This window comes from Hoplias malabaricus, chromosome Y, assembly GCF_029633855.1.
Source record: "Hoplias malabaricus isolate fHopMal1 chromosome Y, fHopMal1.hap1, whole genome shotgun sequence".
Classification (NCBI taxonomy): domain Eukaryota; kingdom Metazoa; phylum Chordata; class Actinopteri; order Characiformes; family Erythrinidae; genus Hoplias; species Hoplias malabaricus.
The window spans coordinates 14,383,860-14,405,772 of NC_089820.1; the positions used below are offsets into that span (position 1 = coordinate 14,383,860).

The window sequence follows — 21,913 nt, forward strand, 5'->3', positions numbered from 1 at the left end:
ACTTGCAATTAATATCTAAACAGTGTTAAAATTCTACCATGAATGAATTAACTAGGGTTCAACCTTGCTTTGGAAATCTAGAACTGACATGGTATATTGGAAGTGATTTGGAATTCTAGAAACTCTTATGGAATGTTGGAATAGATTTGGAATTCTGTAGCAAATTTGAAAAGTTGGAACAGATTAGGAATGTTAAAATTGATTCTGAATTCTAGAAATGATATGACATTTTAGAACTGGTGTGGAATGCTAGAACTTATTTGGAATTATAGAAAAGAGTCAGCGTGTTATTACTGATTACGAATTCTAGAACTGATTTGAAATGTTAGAACTCATATGGAATTCTAGAACTAATTTGGACTGTCAGGACATGGTTTGAATTCTACAACTGGTTAAGTATCTTGACACTGATATGGAAGTCTAGAACTGATTTGAAATTTTAGAACTAATTTGGAATTCTAGAACTGGTTAAAATTTTTGGTTTGGAATTCTACATTTTTTGGAACATTACAGTTAATGTGCAATGTTAGAATTAACAAAGAAACAATAATATTTTCAGTTATTAAAATAAGTTCAATTTAAGATGATAAACTGAACTGTTTCCTAATGATTCAACATAAGGTAATCCAGCTGTTCTGGGTTCAGATATTTCCTGTATACTATTTGTAAATGTAGTGTACTTTGTCTGAAGTGTCATACTTTGCTATGGCTGTTGTCTCCATATCGTCCCATGATGTTGACTCTGTGGCAGTTCTTATACCAGAACGCTCCCTTGTATGAAAGAGCACAGTTGGTGACGGCAATGTCGTTGTCATGGTCATAAGTTGAGAAGGGTCGACCGTTGTGGTACGTCATTGAATCACCTGGGAAAGAGGATCAGAGTAGTATAATTATTATAATGGGAATGTCATGATCAAATTATTATTAATAAAATGTTTCCCACTTCTACTACTCCTACTACTCCTACTGCTACAACTACTACTGCTGTAAATCATCATCTGTTTCATTGCCTAATTATTAGTAAATATTAGTGACTGTAGATTTTTGTGTTTATTTTTCAGAGAGAATTTTACCTGCAGTTCCACTGTATCCTCCCACATGAACCTTGTACCTGCTCCGAGGCTCAGACACCGAGAACTTATCATACTGAGCATAAGCAGACTCGCCCTTATCTCTCAGGTCCACTCTCAGCTCATACTGACCCAGAGAGGTGATCTTGTGCAGGTTAGCGAGACCTGGACACAACCATGCAGAGCAAAGAGATTAGCCTCAATATCAGTGTGACAGTGCACTTACATTATTACGTTACGAATCCAGCAGCAACCGTATTAAGGCTCATGGCATACATTAGCATTGCATTGTCAACAACGGTCCGTACCAAGCCAGAATTCATCGTTCAAATCCCCGAACCCTGCAGTGTAGTTCCTCCAATTCCGGAAAAAGTCCAGTTTACCACTCTGTCTTCTGACAAACACCTGGAAAAGAAAATAATATATTGTTAAAGTTAACCCACAGTTTCACAAATCACAAGAGTGTGCTATAAACAGCACATTTTTGGAAAAAAATTGAAAAAAATGCTTTAAGAGCCACTGTTAAAACATGTCACCCAGTCACTCACACATTCACTCCTATGGACATTTTGAGTAACTAATCCTCCTACTAACATGTTTTGGACTGTGACCTGATATGGGAATTAAAAACAAAAAAACTAGAACCTGGGTGTGATCTGATTTACTGAAGAGAGATGAATGCACATGAAGTGGTATTTTGAAGATGCTTGGGTAAATGCTTTGTTGGAACAGTGTATGGCAGCATTAACGGTACAATGCTACAATGCAGTACATGACATGGGTGATATTATATATTCAGTTCTGGCAAGTGGTGTGAATTTACTCACCAGCCAGCCACCTCCGTCTGTGGTCATGTCACAGTAGACCTGCAGGGGCTGGCTCTCATCTCCACGGAGATAGATGGTGTAAAGATCAGAGGTGGTGTCTCCATTTAGCAAAGCCTGAGAACAGTCCTTAGGGTGTCTGTACAGCACTCCGACTATAAAAAAACACAAAGTGAGAGAGGAGAGTTAAATACATTCGAGTGTGTATGTCCCATTTTATTACTGTAATCAAAGTCTGAAAACCTGGCTCTCCATCTCATAAAATACCCAGATAACCCTTTATAATTAGTACGTAGAGGCCCTGGCTGTTATCCAGTGAGCCATTGAAAACAGTATGCAATTCCCCCCCCCCCCCCCTTATTTTTATATGTACAGTGGAACCTCTACCTACGAACTTTCGTTCCGGGACCCGGTTCGTAAGTGGAAAAATTTGTTTCTCGAGTTGATTTTCCCCATTTAAAATAATGGAAAAGCAATGAATGTGTTCCAGCCCCTCCCCCACCCCGAAAGTCACCCTTTTTGCACTGATGTATGTTTACAAAACTCTCAGATTAGTAAAAAAAATACATGTAGCGTTACTAAAAATAAAAAAGAAATACAGTGGTAACGGTTATAAAAAAGATATAAAAAAGTTTTAAGTGGTTAACTACCGCTACATTGAAAACATGACGACTGGCTGGAGCAGTAACACAGGCACTGGCTGTATGACGGGAGGTGGGAGGTGGGTGGAATAATGGAGAGTAGGCGGTGAATTTGGGGAGACGAAGTGTAGATACGGCTTAACTTAGCACGAATTTCAATGTCTGCTATTTACACTAATGCTAAATTGCTAAAACTACAATTTGCTAATCTTAGAAGCTCACTCAAGTCTGGGCGCTGGGAGACTCGCCTATTGGGGTCAGTGGCCATTTCCAGCCGTCGGCTCGGCGGAGGCTAGGGTTCGTTTAAAAAAATATTCAAATGCCCAGTTCGTATCTTGGAATGTTCGTTAGTAGAGGTTCCACTGTATTATATAATTTGTCACTATTAAATTAAAAAAACATAAAAAGATACATTTTATTGCTCTTTCATATCCTACGTTCACAAAAACTAACATTGAAATCACCATCTTTAAAACATCTAAACCCAAGCTCACGCATGCTTTTGGATAAAATATCATCCCCAAGGACAGAATGAATTGATGAACGTGGTTTTGCAGCACTTCTTCTTTGATGAAACTCAACGAATGCAGTGACTAATAAAATTCTTCAATTTTCAAACTACTTTTGAAATTGTTTTGGTTATTTATAGTTGAATTATATGTCGAATTTTCATTTTTAATACTGTGCAATGGTTACCATAAAAGGACAAAAAAGTGGGCAAATGTATGAATTTTGAATTACAGTTTTGTGTTACAAAAAACACTTTAAAATGGATTTGTAGCATTAATTCCAGGAGTGTGTTTCTTGGCCAATGGTTGACATGACGTGGTCAGTGTGTATGAACTCACTGGTGGTAAAGACGGTGGAGATAATGCGGCTCCTCATGGGTCCAGAGATGGCCTGCAGACGGATGCTGTACTCAGTGGAGGCGCTGAGCTGGCCCATGTTGTAGGAAGTAGATGTGGGGCTGAGGACCACCTCCTGAAACAAAACGGCACAATCAGCTACAGCCTCCCATTTTCTAATACAGCACTTGTGCATTGTGAGATACACTACATATCTGTGTCCACTGTGTACACACAGTTTGTATAATCGCTGTGGAAGTGAAGCAAGTTAAATGGGACAATAGGAAGCAGCTGAACATGAGCATAATTTCACCAGCCATCATCTAGAGCAGTGAAACAACCTCCAACATTGAGCTGTGGAGCGGTGAATTGTGATCTGGACAAACCCTTCTCTGCGTATGTTTAACTCATGTTAGTGCTAGAGAGGTACTGACCCGGACTGTTCCGTCCACAGACTCGTAGGTGAGGATGTAGCCAGTGATTTGTGCTCTTGGTGCTTTCCATGTGAGCATAGCACTCTCTGTCTGGATATTACTGGCGGTCAGGTCCTGAGGGGCATCCACATCTGCAGCAGAGGACACACACTTAGCACTGGCTTCATGGTAATGCATGTTTTTCACTCAGATTAGTTGAACATGAATTATTTAAATGTAACTGAATAAAAGTAGATTTTCCCTTAATTTAATAACTGTATTACAATTTAAAAATACTCAGAAAATTACAAACCAATAACTATATTAATACAGAACTACAGCAAAAGTGTCACCGAGTCCCCATCATGTAATCATTACATTTTCAGGTGAAGACATGCTTTGAGGTTGGGGTTACAGATAAGCGAATAGTACATATGGAAAACTCAATGGTAAATTTTAACAAAATGAATGGAAGTCTATGTAAGGTCCCCACAATTCACAGATACAGGACAGTATGTGTAGGTGTGTGTGTGTGTGTGTTACCTGTAGTGAACTCTGTGGAAGTGGCAGCGCTCTTGGCAGATTCTCTCACAGCATAAACTTTAACAGTGTACTCGGTGGCGGGGATGAGAGAGTTCATCTCAAACTCCACTATGTTTCCAGACACCCGCTCCATCACTGGAGGAACTGCAACAAACATGTTCATCACCATCAAAGAGAGGGTTTAATCTAGAGCTGGTACTGTAGGTCAGATCAGGGTGTTTACTGCACAGATGAGTGTGTTCTGGGTGTCAAATCCACCCGGAAAGAAGGGCTTGAACTTTATAAATATTGACAGCTAACAGAGTTATATCAAAGAAACACTATGCTGAAGTGTTCAGGAAGCCAGGCCTTAGGGACAGACTCCCAGCTGGGGCCTCTGAGCACATTTCCAGGGATTCTGAGACAATAGAGGGCACGTAAGGGGCACACATTTCTGATTTGTTGGCCTCTGAGCCATAATCAGCAAAGCCTCCAGCAATAAGAAGCACTGCCAGGCCAAAAAAGCCACGCTAATGTTCTAAACTCACTGGCTATTTAAGCTCCACCGACCATACAGGTGCTCATCATAGTTCTAGAACTACAGCCTGTGATCCATCTGTTGCTCTGCATACTTTGTCAGTTGTCAGTTGGCTAATTCTCAGGGCTGCAGTGACATTGACTTGGTGTTGGTGTTGGTGTTAGTGTGTGTTGCACTAGTAAACATGGATCAGACACAGCAGGGCTGCTGGAGTTTTTAGACTCTTCAGTGTCACTGCGGGACTGAGAATAGTCCAACAACCAAAAATATCCAGCCAACGGTGTTAAAATGCACAGCAAGACCACATAGGGTTGACCCGTAGTGTGGGGTTACCAGTGTCTGCGCTGTAGGTGATCACATATCCGTCCACTGTGGCGATGGTGGGCTGCCACAGCAGTAGAGCCTCTGTGTCTGTGATGTTGACCGCTGTCAGACCCCGAGGCTTGTCCAGAGCTGAGAGGAAACACACAAATGGTTTGTCAAATGGGTTACTCGCAGTCACACTAGAACCACACCTGATGGAGAAAGTGATATTTTCACGGTTTAGTCACATGGCTAAGAAACGTAAGTGCTTCTGGATCTGAAGGGGATTTTCATCACTTTTCCAATAATCAAACAGTGTAATTGAACCGCTATGTTGTTGCGCTTTATTCTAGAGAAACTAACATTATCAGCAATGTTTACAGTGGTGTGGAAGGACATCAGAATAGTTCTGAATTACTGTTTATGTCTGAAGTCAGTCTGAATTTGGTGGCATTCCCCTTTAAATTGAAATCAAGTTGTTTTCAACTGTGCCTCGAGTCTTCCCTTCTCGTCTGTCTTCCAAGTATTAGTTTACAAACCTGCTTCTTTTCCTTCTCCCATATTTCATTCATTTACATATCCTTAAAGTGTCCATAGCTGAGATGCACAAAAAGGCCAAAATGTGTGGACACTTCCTCTTCTCAGATTTTCTTCTGAAATTAGAAAAGATGTGGTTTCTGCTGCACCATCACTGTCTTCTCTTCTGTGAAAGCTTTAGATGCCGGAACATTTCTGTGAGAAGTGATGGTTTCCAGCCACAAGAGCCTTAGTGAGGTCAGGTTCATACCCTTCATGCCACCACTTCACATCTCAAGCCCACAATCCGGTGTGAGCCTTTTCATTCCATGTTTCTCTATGGAGCTGGACCACCAGAGGGCGGTATAGAGGTGCTCCTCAGTCAACTAAAGATAATCAGTGACACCTATGTTTGCCTCTGTGTAAGAGAAGCCCTCCCTCTGCCTGTTGCTCAGCCTCAGTGTTTCTCTCTTTAGAGTGGGTTACCAGGCAGACCGGTAATTTGATATAGATCCTTGAGTTCAATATGGGGTCTTTCTCATCTTTCTCAGTTTTAAGCCTCTGATGCAATGCTACAGTTTAGTTTTCTCTGGATTCTCTGGACTGCCCCTTAACTCTCAAAAGAGACACTGCATAAATGACAAGGGACAGAAACTTGCTGATGATGTTATTATCATTTCACTGGGTAAAGCTTTTGTTTTTTTTAAAGTATTTTATTCATTCATTATCTGTAAGCGCTTATCCAGTTCAGGGTGGCGGTGGGTCCAGAGCCTACCTGGAATCATTGGGTGCAAGGAGGGAATACACCCTGGACGGGGCACCAGTCCTTCACAGGGCAACACAGACACACCTACGGACACTATGGAGTCGCCAATCCACCTACCAACGTGTGTTTTTGGACTGTGGGAGAAAACTGGAGCACCCGGAGGAAACCCACGCGGACACGGGGAGAACACACCAACTCCTCACAGACAGTCACCCGGAGCGGGAATCGAACCCACAACCTCCAGGTTCCTGGAGCTGTGTGACTGCGACACTACCTGCTGCGCCACCGTGCCGCCCAAAAGTCTTTTATACTAATCTCAAAATAATGTATTGAAAAATATATAAGATATTGAGAACATTAACGAGGAATTTATTTGCCTCAGACTGTATAATATAAATATTAACGTGTTATAGTTTATATTCCTGGCATGATTTTAATTTAGTTCAGTGTAAATATGTATGTAGGGATATGAATGTAGGATATTTGTGTTTTGAATATATATTGGTCCCTTGTCAGATTCCATCTTATTGTCATTCTGCAAAGATGTGTTATGAGGGAAAATAAACAGTTGCCCCATGGCTCAGTGCTACATTTAAAACAGAACATTAGCGCTGTAAATACACACACAATAAATACAGTGTACACAAATACTCTCTACACTACTCTATACACATGATTTATACTAAACACTGAGCACTTTAGCAGAGACAAGACCAGAAGAGCTAGATCTGCGGTAATACCTTAGCAGGCATGAATGTGTATAATCAGTACACTAAGGGACCTATCCCACATCAGAGTCATCAAGTTACATGAGACTGTAGGGTGTGTGAGTGTGTGTTTATACCTTGAACGTCTGTGCACATTAGGTGCTGAATTTCCACTACTGTAAAGTTATTGTGTTGCAATGTACTCCACGACGTGTAATTTAGATATACCGTGTAAGGGCCGTTACCTGTTGTGACTCTATCAGAGCCTGGTTCACTCTCTTCCAGTCCCTTTACTGCTGTGACGGTCACCTGGTAGGTCACCCCAGGGGTCAGGTTGGGCAGCACAGTGTGAGAGTCTCCTCCATCAACAATGATAGTCATAGGACTGCCTACAGGGGGCGATAAAGAACCAGAGTTGATACGCTTGATGTGACTGGTTCATGCTAGCCAGGTTTTAAAGGCACAATCATTCATTTTCTGATCTTATTCTTGGTTATCGTTATGAATAAACATTTACACTCACACCTAGTCTTTACTAAGCCTATTTTAAACATGGCTGCTCCCATGTGGAGAACCCTTCAGGGAATACTTTCTTTTTTACTTTGATAAAATGTGCACTTCAAATGAGAGTTTAGGGCCGAGTGAAACAGGACAAGAATTGGGAAAAAGGCCTTCTTCTGACCGCACTTGACGCCAGTGGCCACTAGAGGACAGTCCTCTCTAATAAAACTCCTTTGGAAAGCCACTGTAGAAGAAAGTAGTGAAAACTCTGATGTGTAAAACAGAAGGATTTGATGGATGATGTGCAATACCAGGCCACAGAGTACTGAGGATGTACTGGCATGTCCTTCTGATCTGAAAACCTGAAGATACCGCTCCCACGCCAGAAAGGACACTGTGACTGTGTGGGAGATTAATAACCTGTCATTATCTGCTAATATATCATATCAGCTTTCATTCCTCAGGAGCAAGACCTAAAAATTGACTTCGTGGTCCCTGAAAGTTTGAAATGATCTAAAAATCTGTTTAAAAAAAATCTCTCCACTTTATTTTGTCTTTGCTGCATATCATCGTTATTAGAAAAAAACATTTATCTCCAATTAGGTGATTTTCTGCACATTTATCATAATTTCCAGCTCTAATGTTCCACAAAACATTTATCCATAATCATTTTCCTGTGTGGCCAGTTCTTTTAATGAGTTGTATGGGGTCCGAGAGCATTTATTAATTAATTCATTGTCTGTAACTGCTTTTTCAGTTCAGGGTCACTGTGGGTCCGGAGCCTACCCGGATTCACTGGGTGTTTCACTTTCATTTCAAACCGTTAGAAAAAACCGTTAGCCTCATTGTTAGGAACGTGAGTCACGTACAATCTCACAATACGATGGAATGAACAGGGCTGGCTGAAACATACTTTTGTGCTGTATTATAGAACATATATAAATAAATAACCTCAAAACAGAGAAATTGTTACACAGGTGTCTGTAAATGTTAAACTGTTTCATATTACTGTGCATTCAAAACATATTCATATAAATGAGCTCTGTGCTTATTGACTGTCTTATACGGCTCCTCGTAAAAAAACAAAACAGCCTTAAACACGCCTTCTTGAACACTGCTGCAGGAAGGGGTGGAGCTAAACGGCTGTGGATTTTAAAGATGAGCATATATTGGTTTTCATAGCATCAAAAAAAAAAGATTAACAATTAAAATATGGATTCTGTGAACTGGGGATTGAACTGACAATTTTGAAACTTCTAATAGTGTCTTTCATGTTTTAATTTAAGAAGCAAATAAGGGCAATCACGAAAAGTGACAACATAATAACGTGTATATAAGGAACCACAAATCATGAGGAGGCCCTGAAATGTCCAATTAATGCAAGAGAAGTTAAAGAAATATTAAGCCACTTATATTCTGCCAGTGATATATTACAGTGGCTGTGTTGTCAGCACACAGAAAATGTTTTTGTCATCTCCAGGTCTGCTACTGGCCCCCTTGAGAATACTCAGCCTACAGCAGCCCTCAGATGGCGGAACACTTAAACATTATGAAATATGATTCTTCTTAGAATAGCCATGAGCACAAAACAAGCAAAAACATTCTCTTTATATGCTTCCTCTGATATTATTTTCCAGATTTCTGTTGTTTGTTTCACTTCTGTGGAATTTTAATATAGTTACAATGTAATAAGTCCTAATACAGTTATTACAAACTTACCACCCTGAACGGGCACGTAGACAACCCTGTAGCTGTCCACACGTGCCCGGGGCACTGTCCAGTGAACGGTGGCAGATGTATCAGTCACTTCAGAAAATCGGATTCCCTTAGGTGTCCCCAAACCTTCCAGGAGACAACACAACACACAAAACGAAAAACACAAGGCATTAAGTTAAACACTGGACCATTGCATCCTGATTTCATGAAAATGAAATCCCCAGACATTTCCAAACATGGAGAAACTAGAAATGTTAGACCTGATCATTGCTGCCACTGTTTAAAATACAACTGACTATGGCACAGATCAGAGCATTGAGGTTAATATTGTGAAAACCTACAGATGACAAAAAATACACACAAAGAAGACAGGCCTCGAGGCCATTTGTCAACGCCGAGCCGTAGAATCTTGGGTGACACACATGGGGAGATTAACTTGCCCCATTACAGGAGCACAATGGTCAGACATGGCAGCGTCACACTCAAGAGGAAAGAGAGGCCCCCTGGACAGAGCCGGACGAGCAGAGACAGAAGCACATTCAGGACAAACACACAGCAGCTTGCCCCATCCAATGGGTAAAAGCCGTGACTAGAAACAGTCAGTTAAAGACATCAGAGCAGGAAAAAAACAGACGATAAGAGAGGTAATGGGGTGCACTTGAGGATCCTGAGTAACTCTGTGAATTCTATGATCATTATTTAAAGACTGTGATTGGGTTTTTAGATAAACACACCATACAATCTCTTACAGAAATGCTTTAGGTCCCTGTACTTATAAACCAGCAAAATAGTTTCTTTATGTTATATTTTATAACATCATTGTCCACAGAAAACACGTGTCTCCAAAACAGTAACATTACTGTAGAAGGAATAACCTTATTAACTTTCAATGAAAGTCAAGGTTAAAAGATTTTATCCCAAGTGATTTTGGAGCATTTCTATTGGTCCATTCATCTTTTTTCTTTTTCTGTGGCTTAATACTGTTAGCACTTTGGGTTATTGAAAAGTGCTTTATTAATAAAATGTATTATTATTATTATCATAACATTTTCATAGGATGTGAAGGACAGCTGCTGTGTTCAAATGATGTAGTAAACAAAAAAGCAACAAAAATGGAGATACATGTTTTTCTTTGGACAGCGGCGATATACTACAGATTGAAATCCTTTTCTGAGTGTGGTCATATTATTTACAATGTACTAAGCAGCATCAAAAATCAAACCAATCTCGGTTTTTGATCAGAAGTGATTTTTGTTAATGATATCTTCAACCTACTGCACAGCACTGGACCTGATTTTTAATGTCTGAGTTTAGTTCAGAAATCATATGGCATTTTGAAGCTTTCCAGTCCAACTACTAATTTCTAAGTATAGATCCAGCCAAATCCAAACTTGCAGGTCAAGGCATACTCCACGACCAGAATAGGGAGCTTGTCCATTAGAGTAACTCAGGATCTACTGCAGAAATTGCAAGGATATAGATAAGCCACACAAGTTAAAGATTTGCTCCTGACACAAGGCACTCTTTGGCGCAACACGTAAGGTTCCCAACAACTGGACAAATATCAGTCTGAAGTATGGGTTAGTAAAGGGCCGTAGGATACAGACCTCAGTATTAAATGAATTCTGAAGAGGTTAAGTACAGGTTAGGTCACGACGTCGCCTTACAGCAACATCACATTCAAATACCTGTGTGAGCTTCACCCGAAATGGGCCGGAAGTTCCGTCCAGCAATTATCCCATAGAGTTCTACTTGGTACTCTGTATCCTCCTCAAGACCTGACACCACTTCTGACCTCAGGACTCCATCTACCCTCATCTGCTTTGACTCGGCCAATCCATTGGAATCAGTGATTTTGATAACAAAGGTCTCAAAGATGTCTTCTGGGGCTGTCCATTCCAGTGTAAAACCATCCGGCTTGATGTTGGAGATGAAGAGATGGTTCACTTCAGGTTCAGCCTCTAGACGTACAAAGGAATACAGGTGTTCTTCCTTCTGTAGTCTCCAAACATGCTCTTAACTGGTTATAAAAGCAGTCATTAAGATTTTCCCCACCCAGGATCACACCTGGTCATGTTGCATGCTTCCCTGAGGTTAGCTGATGTTACGTGAGTCAAACCAGAAGAACATGCAAAGAGGAAGGCTTGGAATGATGGGATGATTAGACTGTTCTTGGACCTACATTTATATGTGACATAAGTGCCTTATTAATGAACATATCACCACTGTTCAGTTAAAAGCATGTATCTCCATTTTATCCAATTATTAGTTTTCTATATCATTTGAACATTGCAGCTGTCCTTCACATCGTGTGAACTTTTCGTGATGAATGAACCAATAAAAATGCTCCAAAATAGTTTGGAATAAAATCTTTGTACATGGACTTCCATTAAAAGTTAAGAAGATTTTTTCCTTCTTTTGTAAATTTACTGTTGTTGGAGATACATGTTTTTAATTGGACAGCGATGGCTTACCCTTTGATCTCTTTGTGCAGTAAATTGGCTTGTGCTGACTGAGCAAGGAAACCACAAGAATGTGGCATTGTTTTTTGAGAAAAGCAAAAATAAGCAAGTTAAATGTGGTGGTAAATGTGGTAAGCATGGAAAACTAAACCCCAAGAGTGATCTGTACACACAAAATGATCATTCAGCAGCAACAGAGACCCCTACTATTGCCAATAACAGTGGGTTTTGTATTAAAACCCAATGATATTTTCTCTGATCCCTTTGCTCTCCAGAATACCATGCTATTACCATCACATAAATGTGGTTCCATACATAAAGTCTCACCATCCTCACTTTCCAAGTCATCTGAGGTCATTAGCATGATGGAATATGATCTGTAGCAACCTTTTTTCCTGCTTAGCATAAGCTTTCCTCTGCACATGGATAGACATAGAAAGAGTGAGTGTAAAGAGATATCCTTTGAAGTGATCCATAATTCATCATGTATTGTTGGTGGGGATTACTAGCATGACTATCATCATCATGAGAAGCCTAGCAGCATAATCCTCTTTATGTCAGTCAAAGGAACAGCAGCTAACAGTGAAACAACCTGAAATATTAACTTCTCCCTGCTTTTGCCAATGGAACACCATCTGAGCCCTACATACCACTCAATATAATGACAGTGGCTTTTTAGAGAAGCATTGTTTGGAAAGCGAAGTACCCCCAACCCCCCCACCCTTCGTTATTACAGAGAAATGATATAGAGGCATGAAGAGGGCCATTAGACCCAACACATAATGGATTCATTGAACCAGGGAGTCTAAGTAGTCATATAAGTGCTTCAAATCACTGCTGCAATGTCAATGTTTGCTTGCGTTAAGGGAAGGTAGTTCAGGTGGACGCTAAGAGCACCAAGACGACTAAATATCTAATAACTAAACTCAATTTTTGGCATTTTTTTTAAAAAAAGATATCATGAGTAAATCACCTTTTCAGTGGTTGTGCACATACATTTGCTGATCTAGAGCTCCTACCAACACATAAATTGTGAAGCAAGACCACCCACTCAATTTTGGCCTAATTAAAAAAAAAAACTATTAGCCTTACAAAAAATGTGCTGCTTAGAGTGCAAAGGTTTTAGGACTCTCCTGCCTCGTCATCAAAGGAGAAAAACCCCTACTCTTTGTGTTCATTCAGGAGCCTTGCATCTTTGAAGGTAGGTTTGAGTAAGAAGCCAACAGTAGCTTGTTCATTGTTCAAATGTAATTGTCTGTAAGTGAATATTCAGTGTTTGAATTACCACAGAAACTCATTTGTAACTGCAGTTGTTTAGACATGTAGCCTTTGGTCTGCGTTTATTTTCATGCAGTTAGCTGTCTCCTGAATTTATAGTCATTTCCACTTTAGTAACTGTCTTAATGTAACAGTCACAGAACAATTCCTCAGAGCAACACAGAGCAACATCCTCATCTCTTTCTATGATTTTCAATATTCTGAAGTCTTTCCACTATCCTAACACCTCCAGATGCTGTTTCTCTGCTGTGCCTGAGCAACCGAGGGAGAGAGGTCCTCAGCCAGTTTGGGCTGAGAAACAGTTTGTTTCCCATGTACTGAGCTAGTGCTGTGTACAAACATTGGACATTTTCCCAGTATGTCAACAGCAAAGAGAATGGAAATGGTGTAGAAATACATTTCTGAATTTTATAAAAAGTGTATTGGATTAAGAGTGAATGTGGAATCAATATGACAAACTTTAGGGAACCAAAAGTGCTTCCTCTATGATATCAAATATAGATCACTCACAGCTCAGATGTTGGAAGATAGCATCCTATGTCTGGAATAGCATTGTAGTATTGACCCTGTTGATCTAAGCAGGCAACCAAACACTCCACAGCACTACGATGCTTAAGATTTTTCAGGTGGATGCTAAAAGCAGCAAAAATATTAAGTACAATGAAGTGTGAAACAAAGCAATTCTGCTACAACATCATTTATTGCAGCTCCATTGGTAGAAGGTCTTTTCATATATAGCTTCTAAATCCTGGAACAGCATTCCAGACCTAACACTTAATGGATTCCCTGAACCAGCAGGTCTAAGTAGGCATATAAGCAAGTGCTCCAAAGCACTGTCAACGATTTCTCTGGTGGATGCTAAGAGTACCAGGAAGACTAAATGTAGAATACAGAATGAACCAACCAAACAAACACAGCACTTTGTGAAATCATGGCTGTCCTAAACTGAACCCCCTTCTTCAGCAATTGCTATAACTCTTCTGAACACTGCAGCAAAGAGTGGGCCTCCAAACACTTGACCACACTGGACCCCTTCTTCCTCTTGAACTTGGGATGACGTGAGAATTGCGAGCTATTTGTTTGCGAGGAGAAGAAGTGGTTGGAAGGGAAACCCAGCGAGGACAAATCCTGGGGAGCTGTCACTCTTCATTAGTATGGAGCAGTGGTTCGAGGGAACTGTCAGTAGGAGTGCTGGGGGGGTCTTGTATGGATGTTTTAGAAAGTGCTAACATGTGGTAACCACAGATCGTTTTCATCACGCCGGTCTCTGCTAAATCTCTCAGCTCAGACAAAGAGCAGTCTGTTCCTGGAGGAGGAGCAAGGCGCCAACTAACCTGCAAAAAAAGATGTGGTCAAAGCTACAGCTAGCAATAGCTTAGTAACCTGCCAGGTCACGGTCTACCAATGTAGGGAATACAACTGTGATAATGGTAGCGCTCTCTTAAAGTTGAGTGATTCTTGGGCCTATAGGCTTAGAGACGTAGGAAAGAAATGAATGTGGATTTCTGTTTCCCAATATTTTCCATTTTCCCAGTATATAAATGAAATCCAAGTGTTTGATTTTATATTCTGATCTTGAGGTGAAGTGTTTTATATATTAACCAGAATGTGAAATCTGCCCCTAACCCTACACTGTAAAAAGTCCATAGATTTTCTGGTGAAAAACAGCCAAACAGTAAATGACAGTAAAACTCAAAAACATTTGAATACAGTTTCTGTGTTGTGAGTGAAAGTGTTTATAATAAATATCCAGACAACACTGTAATGTTTGCACGTTCTCACGTTTTTTGGGGGAGCTCCCAACATGCCTTGCATCTCCACATTCTCTGTGATATTTCAGGATTTATTCTGGGATTTTCTTTTTGTTTCAAGTGTTGTCACTGAATCTCTGAAGCTTATATATTGTGACTGTATATTTTACGGTGAATTTCTGTATTTTTACCATAAACTTTACTTTTTTACAGTGGAACTCTGAGCCTAAGCATGAACCTAAATCTAGTGAATGTAGTGACACAATGACACCAAAGGGCCAGATCTAGTTTGTTAATTGTAAAAAACCTACATTTTAATTAATCATAGCATATAAATGTTGTGAATATCTGGGTGGCTCTTTTTAGTAGTATATATGTAATACAAATATGCACTGTGGCAGTTACAGGAACTGCAGATCAGAAAAGCTGCCTCTGAGTTAAAGGGAACATTTGTGATTATGGGCAACTGAAGTTCTCTCTGGTTTGTTTACGTTCAGGATCTCAATCTCTTGATGTTTGAGGGAAAAAAACGACTCATTTGTATGTGGCTGAAGTTTAACATGTCTGTAGGTTTTTCTCATTGTTTGAACTACCACAGAAACTCATTTGTAACTTGAGTTATGTAGCTTTGGAGGGGGCCAGTCCTTCACAGGGTAACACACACAGTCACACACATTCACTCACACCTACGGACACTTTGGAGTCTCCAATCCACCTACCAACATGTGTTTTTGGACTGTGGGAGGAAACCAGAGCACCCGGAGGAAACCCACGCGGACACTGGGAGAACACACCAACTCCTCACAGACAGTCACCCTGAGCGGGAATCGAACCCACAACCTCCAGGTCCCTGGAGCTGTGTGACTGCGACAGTACCTGCTGCAGCACCATGCCGCCTGATCCCAAACAGTTCATGCTTTTCAACATTCAGAGTTCTCTCTATTTTATAAAAAAACTCCAGAGGCTTTTGTTTTCTGCCATGAGCACAGAGAGAGCAAACCTAGTATACCAGAGATACATGTTTGTTTGTTTGTTTGTTTTTAGCCATTTACTGACACTAGGGCTTTGTAAACACATTAAAGCAAGCGAATATAACCTAAAATCTAATGGTAAGACCTCTCCTGAACTTTATAAATAATAATATTTGTCATAAATGTCGCCTTTAACCAGATAAAATGGTCATGAATATTTTGTCTGAGACCTTCTTTTAGATAATTTCAAGAGAATTGTCAGAGAACATATTTGTCTTGAAATGTATTTCGGAAAGTCATTCTGAAAGTTGTGCAGACAATAATACCCCCCCCCCCCCAACCAGTTCTTCTCAAACTGTTCTTTCCTAGCATTGTTTTAAAATCAGATAAAAGTAATATATTTTGGCTTGGCTTATGCTTATGGCTTTATTTTATTTTAGTTTTTTTCATCTAAAGAGCGCTGTTTAATCTTCCTGATGCTTTAAGTCTATTTCTTTGTAAAACTCTTTGAGATTTTGTCACTTAAATGAAAAGCACTACGTAAATAAAGAAATAAGTGGAGCCTGTAGTTTGTATTTCGTCTAATTTCAGCCCAATCACTTTGCCTTATTCATCTCACCTATTAGCATGCACACTCGCGAGTCTGCCACCACCGTGGCCCCTGCAGCCACTGCTTGATAAATGCCAAGAAAATGTGTGAAAGTGAGAGCTGGAGAATGAGTTGGAAAACCGCGGTCTGCATACTGACGAGAGCTTTCAGAAGAAATGACAAAAACTCCTTGGGATCACTTCCCTGGCCCAGCCGCTGCAACCCAGTCGGCAGCTTTATTTGCTGAGTAACTGAGCAAAGCCAAAAACGGCTGCTCAGAGCTAATAACCAGCAGCAACAACGTAATGTAGTGGAGCTGTGGAGATGTCACTGACATGTTTACTATTTATCCAAGGAAAAACATGTATTGTCATTGTGCTCCGTCTCAGGAACACATCAACTTCACCAAGGATGGAGCAATAGAAATGCTCCAAAGTTATTTGGAATAATCTGTGGTCACATCCTTTTGCATCTATCTATCTATCTATCTATCTATCTATCTATCTATCTATATATATATGTGTGTGTGTGTGTGTGTGTTTGTATAGAGAGAGAGAAAGAGCGAGAGAGAGAATGTATTGCTCATTACAATGTTTACAACGTTTTATTTAATTAAGAAGGTCTCTGCCTGTAATATAAATTTTTTGGAGAGACGTTTAGCTACTTCTTATAAAGTCGTTCTATCCTTGGACAGAGGCTTAATTTGTGTTGTCATTAAGGTGTTGATATCAGTGTTTAATCATTGTGCACTGCTATGCTCCCAGTGCCTGCTGTGGGCTATGGGCCATTAAAAATAAAAGGCTATTATTAGCTTGACTTTGTCTGTAGGGCTTAAATAAAGCTGTGATGGTGGAGGGAGGTCCTGTATGGTGCACCTGCAGGCTTTGTCTGTGATTAGTGCAGGGCTTCATTATGCTCTCGCGCAGGTGTGCTCTCAATGTGAACATGCTCCAGCTTGCTTTGGGCCAGGAGAGTGGACTAAAGCCTTCAGATGTGTGGGGTCTACAAAAGCGGACGTGTAGAGGATGGTTGTGGTTAAAGTAGTGTGTACATCAAACTTTTTTAGGGGTGTAGCGCTCTTAAAAAGTGTCCATGCTCAAAACTATCATATTGTTTCCTATCTTTTGTTAAAAGATAGAAGCTGCTTCAGGCTGTGGATGTGTGGTTTTGTATGTTCCCATTGGACATCATGGTTAAAAACAACCCTCAACCTGGGTAAAATCATAGTTCTCCAGCGGAGAATAAAACTTCTATTATCCTACTTGTCAAGCCATAATCAGGGCCTTTGTAACTATTCAGGCAGAAGTTTGTGGACATTTGCTGGTCCAACATTTCCCCAAAAATGAAGGGTATTAGTAACAGTCTTGTCCCAGCTTTGTTCAGTTTGTAAAGTTTAGGCGTTGAGGCTTTTTTGCTCACTGAAACACACACCTGCACTCTACTAGGTTCCCTTTTCACCCTGGAGATCAAGTAGGGCCTCATGACTGTCAAAGCCTAATACACACTCTGTCTACTGCATGCTGGTAGACTAAAGACTATAAAGAATAGATGTTAGCATTCTATGAGTTATAGAGCATCTTCAGGCATTAGTTTTGTTTTGGAACTGCTCTGTGAGTATGTGTTAGTTGTTCACAGCAAATTTCCAAAGAAGAAGAAGGTGCTGAAAGGAGACGTGATGCTCCCGCACCCTAGTGGACGGAGGTACCTGTGGTGGCTTCAGCAAAGACGGGCTCTAAGAGCTTTCCTCTGTACAGTCCATAAAGCGTGATCCTGTAGAAAGTGCTGGGAGAGAGGTCAGTAATGGCTAATCTGAACTCCTGACCAGAGAGAGTGTGGTTCTGGCCATCAGAGAGGCCATCAGGGTCAGCCACCTCGATCACAAAGCCCTCAAACTCCCCTCTCTCCAGCCCCCAGGAGATATTGAAGCTGTCCCAGGAAACCTCAGTGACGGTGATGTTGCTAACCAGTGGCTTTTTACTGTCTGGATGATAAACAGAAGACGTGTGTCATGAAGAGTAGAGAAAAGGAGAGGAGCAGGCGGAAACATGTGTTGAGGTGTGTAACATTTAAAGGGAAATACAGCAACAGCAAAAACACAAGAGGGTGTCATAAAATGAACGACAACTCAAGATTCCCAAGACAGGGCTTAAATGGTGGGTGTACAAATAGGTTTTTCAATGTTTTTGTGTGACGTATAAATGTAAATCAAACATTCACCAGCTCTTTGTCTTTTTATGGTAACGGTTGCATATTAAAAATGGTAATTTCATTTAAAAAAGCAAAACTCACATGGATGTTTGGATACAATATTATACCCATGAACATAACAAATGCATGCACAGTTTTTTTTGATGGAACTCATATTGAATGCATGCATTTTCCAACTAATTAATTTTTAGTTAATTGTTTGTTAGATATAACAACGTGTCAGTTACCATTAAATGACATGTGGGGCAGAATATTTAAATTACAATTATATGTCACACACACACACACACACACACAAAAAGGCAATGGGCAGGGATTCAAAGAATAACCATGACTCAGGGAGGTGGTCTTCAGCATCTTCCTTCTTGAGTGTAGTCTTCGTTACAGTAAGAAACAGTCAACATATTTAAGAAGATCACCAAATGTGAAAGAAATTGCTATAAACAGTGTATGGTACAAAGAAAACTTACCGTTTGCTGTAAGAAAAAAAAAGTTCTCCATGTCTTTGCTAGTTTCATTAACCTCCATTTCATCAAGGAGACATTCTTCTACAGTCTTCTGAGATGTTGGCTCTAGCAGCTAAAAGAAATAAACTTACCCCAATCCCCTGATGCTTCACTCAGGACAAAGCTGAGCTCAGAGGAAAGCTGAATGTTTTATTTGTGGGATTAAAGCATGTACACTGCACACCGAGCGACTAGTGAGCTGCTCTGGACAGCTCAGCATTCTTGTCCTTTCTTGATGCCCTCAAAGTTAAAGAAGAAGTCATCAAATAAACCCCTAAAATCTCTTCTCTGTTCATCAAAGTGACAAATTACATTCTCAATAAAGGTCCAGTACCTTAGCCATGGTTTAGATTCATTCAGTACAGATGGATCTATGAATTTGCAACTAGACACTGCCCCTATCTCCACACACCCCTCAGCTATTTGCCTTCAGCTTGAAAGCCTCACACACAACTTGACAGCATTGCTTCCTTGGCTTTATGGCTGCTGCCCGTTTGAGAATATCTAGAACACTGCTGATTCAAAGCAAACATACTCAGCCAAGGCATATTTATTTAGTTGTTTTTCTTGTTGTTAGCATTTGAATGAACCCAGTCTTGTGCTTTTCATACTTTTGTCTGTAATTGTTAATGACATGTAATTGATTAGAAATGCTGTTCATATTCTTCAGCATATCATTCTGAGATGAGAAGCCTCTCCTGGAAAGTGGAATATGGCTGAGAGAATGTTGAGTGTGTTGAGGGCTGCAGGCTTTTTCCCATAATAGCTGCTTGTTCTTTTTTTTACTGGTCTTTTTGAAACATCAACACAAATAACAAAAGGTCTGGGGGAAATCACGTGTCCTCTCTGTGAGTAAAAAGACTAATAAACATCTGTGAATGAGGCTCTCTGGTTCAGTTCCAGCTGTTCCATGCAATAAGAACATCTGTCAGTTCAGAGTGAAGTAAGGGTGTGTGCCCCTGTAAAGACTGTGGTGATAAACAGGCTCATTCGCAGTCACCCTTTGGTTTTAGGCCATGAATCTGACCAACAGCGCATTCAGGCACTATATATGATCTTATAGAGGGTAAACATCTTAAATCTGGTCATTATATCTAATATTCTTCATTATGAAGTAGCTGCAAGAAAACACTAAGACTATTCAACCCATTTCTTGTCAGTTTGACTGGTTTCAAGTGATTTACAGCTAGAAATCGTGATTTATTCCAATGCAGAACCATTATCTCAGATGGAACTGACACCACAATTATATTGTTGCCCTGATATTAACCAAATATGAAATTCTATTAGATAAAATGACTTTAAAACAAGCAAAAACACAAAGGAATAGGTTGAATAACCTTAGAATATTCATACAACAGACTCATAATTCAATGCATTCATTAGCAAATCAGATCAAATATTAGATATTATAAACTGACTGGATTTAGGATGATTTCCATTTCTAAAAGCAGTGCAGCATTGCTATTAATGGCTCAGGGGTGTGGAGGAGGAGCCATTAATTACTGAAGGTCCTGTGTAGCCCACTTTTCAGCAGAAGTACGCGGACACTTCAAAAGGTGGGAAGCGGCCATGCGGCGTAATTGAATCTCATTGTGCTTTGTCAGCATTCATGAGAGTAGCAGAAAGCTTTGGAGATACACCATTATCCTCTCAATGCACATTCAAGTGGCAAAATGCAGCGCAAAACAATGAGGATGGAGTGAATGACCTTCCCAGGCATCAGCTGAGAATTTCCTCACACACACAACAAAACCTCATATCTCCATTGTTGAGGGTTTTTTTTTTTTTTGTAATTATTTGACAACACAGGCTGCCCTCTACAATGAGATGAATGGGCCAATAGAAACATCTCAGATTTCATTCATTCCTTTCCCATTAGCTTACATTCAAAACATTTAATAACCTTTAAATAATCTAATAAAACTTCCCTTGCAAATATACCATTTGGAGATATGAAGTTGTGAAGCAACAGTGATTATTTGCTTATGAAAGATAATACACTCATCATCGAAAAATTGTTGCAACCAGAAGGATTCACCCGACAGGAATGAAACTCGGTGTGTAGATCTGGCATCATGAGAAATGCGAATGATTCAAGTTCATGCTCAGCTCCGTATGTAACGCAAGGATGAGCCTCATTGCTCTACCTGTATGACAATATAAGATCATCCTGTTGCGCATGCTTTCCATTCTGACTCCTGCTGTTGTGCTGGTAGGATACTTTGCAAGCAAGGTCAGCCTAGGAGTAGAGTTGGAAACTATTCAATCATTTTGAGAGAGGTCACATCCTAGGGCTCTAGGAAGCCAGATTTTCTTATCAAAGTATTGCACATCATACTGCTCGTGTGGGTATTACCATACTTTCTTAAAAATAAAGGTGCAACAAAAGGTTCTTTGTGCGATGCCATAGAAGAACCACTTGAAGTTCCATGAAGAACCATGCTTGCTAATATGTTTAAATGGGTAAAGAACCTTAAAATCCAGTGAAGGATTTTTAAACTTTTAAAAGGTTCCTCAAACTCCCACCTCTTTAAAACAAAGATATATATTTTTATGGAACTTTGTAGCACCTTTATTTTAAAGAGCGTAGCACACTGTTGGTGGCAGTGGATAGAAGAGCACAAGCAGCAGTGACACAAAGGGATTGGGAGTCTTACACAAATCACAGAGAGGGAGAACCAATGAATTGCAGACATTCAGTGAGCAGTGATGCTGTCCCTGAGTCATCCTGGCACAAGTGTCAGACAGCTGCGTGATGCAGAAATTCATGCATGCAGACGGTT

At 40.2% G+C, this 21,913-nt stretch overlaps 2 protein-coding genes across 3 annotated transcripts in view; one reads left to right on the plus strand and one right to left on the minus strand.

Annotated features, from left to right (window-relative positions):
- Positions 1-1,632, plus strand: part of LOC136677668 (NMDA receptor synaptonuclear signaling and neuronal migration factor-like) — a 135,962-nt gene extending 134,330 nt beyond the window's left edge. Inside the window, exon 18 of the transcript XR_010796403.1 lies at positions 1,062-1,632. The gene's annotated coding sequence lies outside the window, so the exon portion shown is untranslated. The remainder of the gene's footprint in view (positions 1-1,061) is intronic.
- The window catches only part of tncb (tenascin Cb), a 60,482-nt gene that overhangs the window by 2,119 nt on the left and 36,450 nt on the right, over positions 1-21,913 (minus strand). The window contains exons 11-22 of one of the 2 annotated variants that reach the window (XM_066655260.1): positions 18,119-18,394; positions 11,051-11,323; positions 9,366-9,488; positions 7,391-7,534; positions 5,187-5,306; positions 4,337-4,480; positions 3,815-3,945; positions 3,384-3,516; positions 1,898-2,049; positions 1,379-1,475; positions 1,074-1,235; positions 700-863 (exon numbers count right to left, since the gene is read on the minus strand). In XM_066655260.1, coding sequence (XP_066511357.1) covers positions 700-863; positions 1,074-1,235; positions 1,379-1,475; positions 1,898-2,049; positions 3,384-3,516; positions 3,815-3,945; positions 4,337-4,480; positions 5,187-5,306; positions 7,391-7,534; positions 9,366-9,488; positions 11,051-11,323; positions 18,119-18,394 — 1,919 coding nt within the window. The remainder of the gene's footprint in view (positions 1-699; positions 864-1,073; positions 1,236-1,378; positions 1,476-1,897; positions 2,050-3,383; positions 3,517-3,814; positions 3,946-4,336; positions 4,481-5,186; positions 5,307-7,390; positions 7,535-9,365; positions 9,489-11,050; positions 11,324-18,118; positions 18,395-21,913) is intronic. The other variant, XM_066655261.1, reaches the window with a different exon arrangement.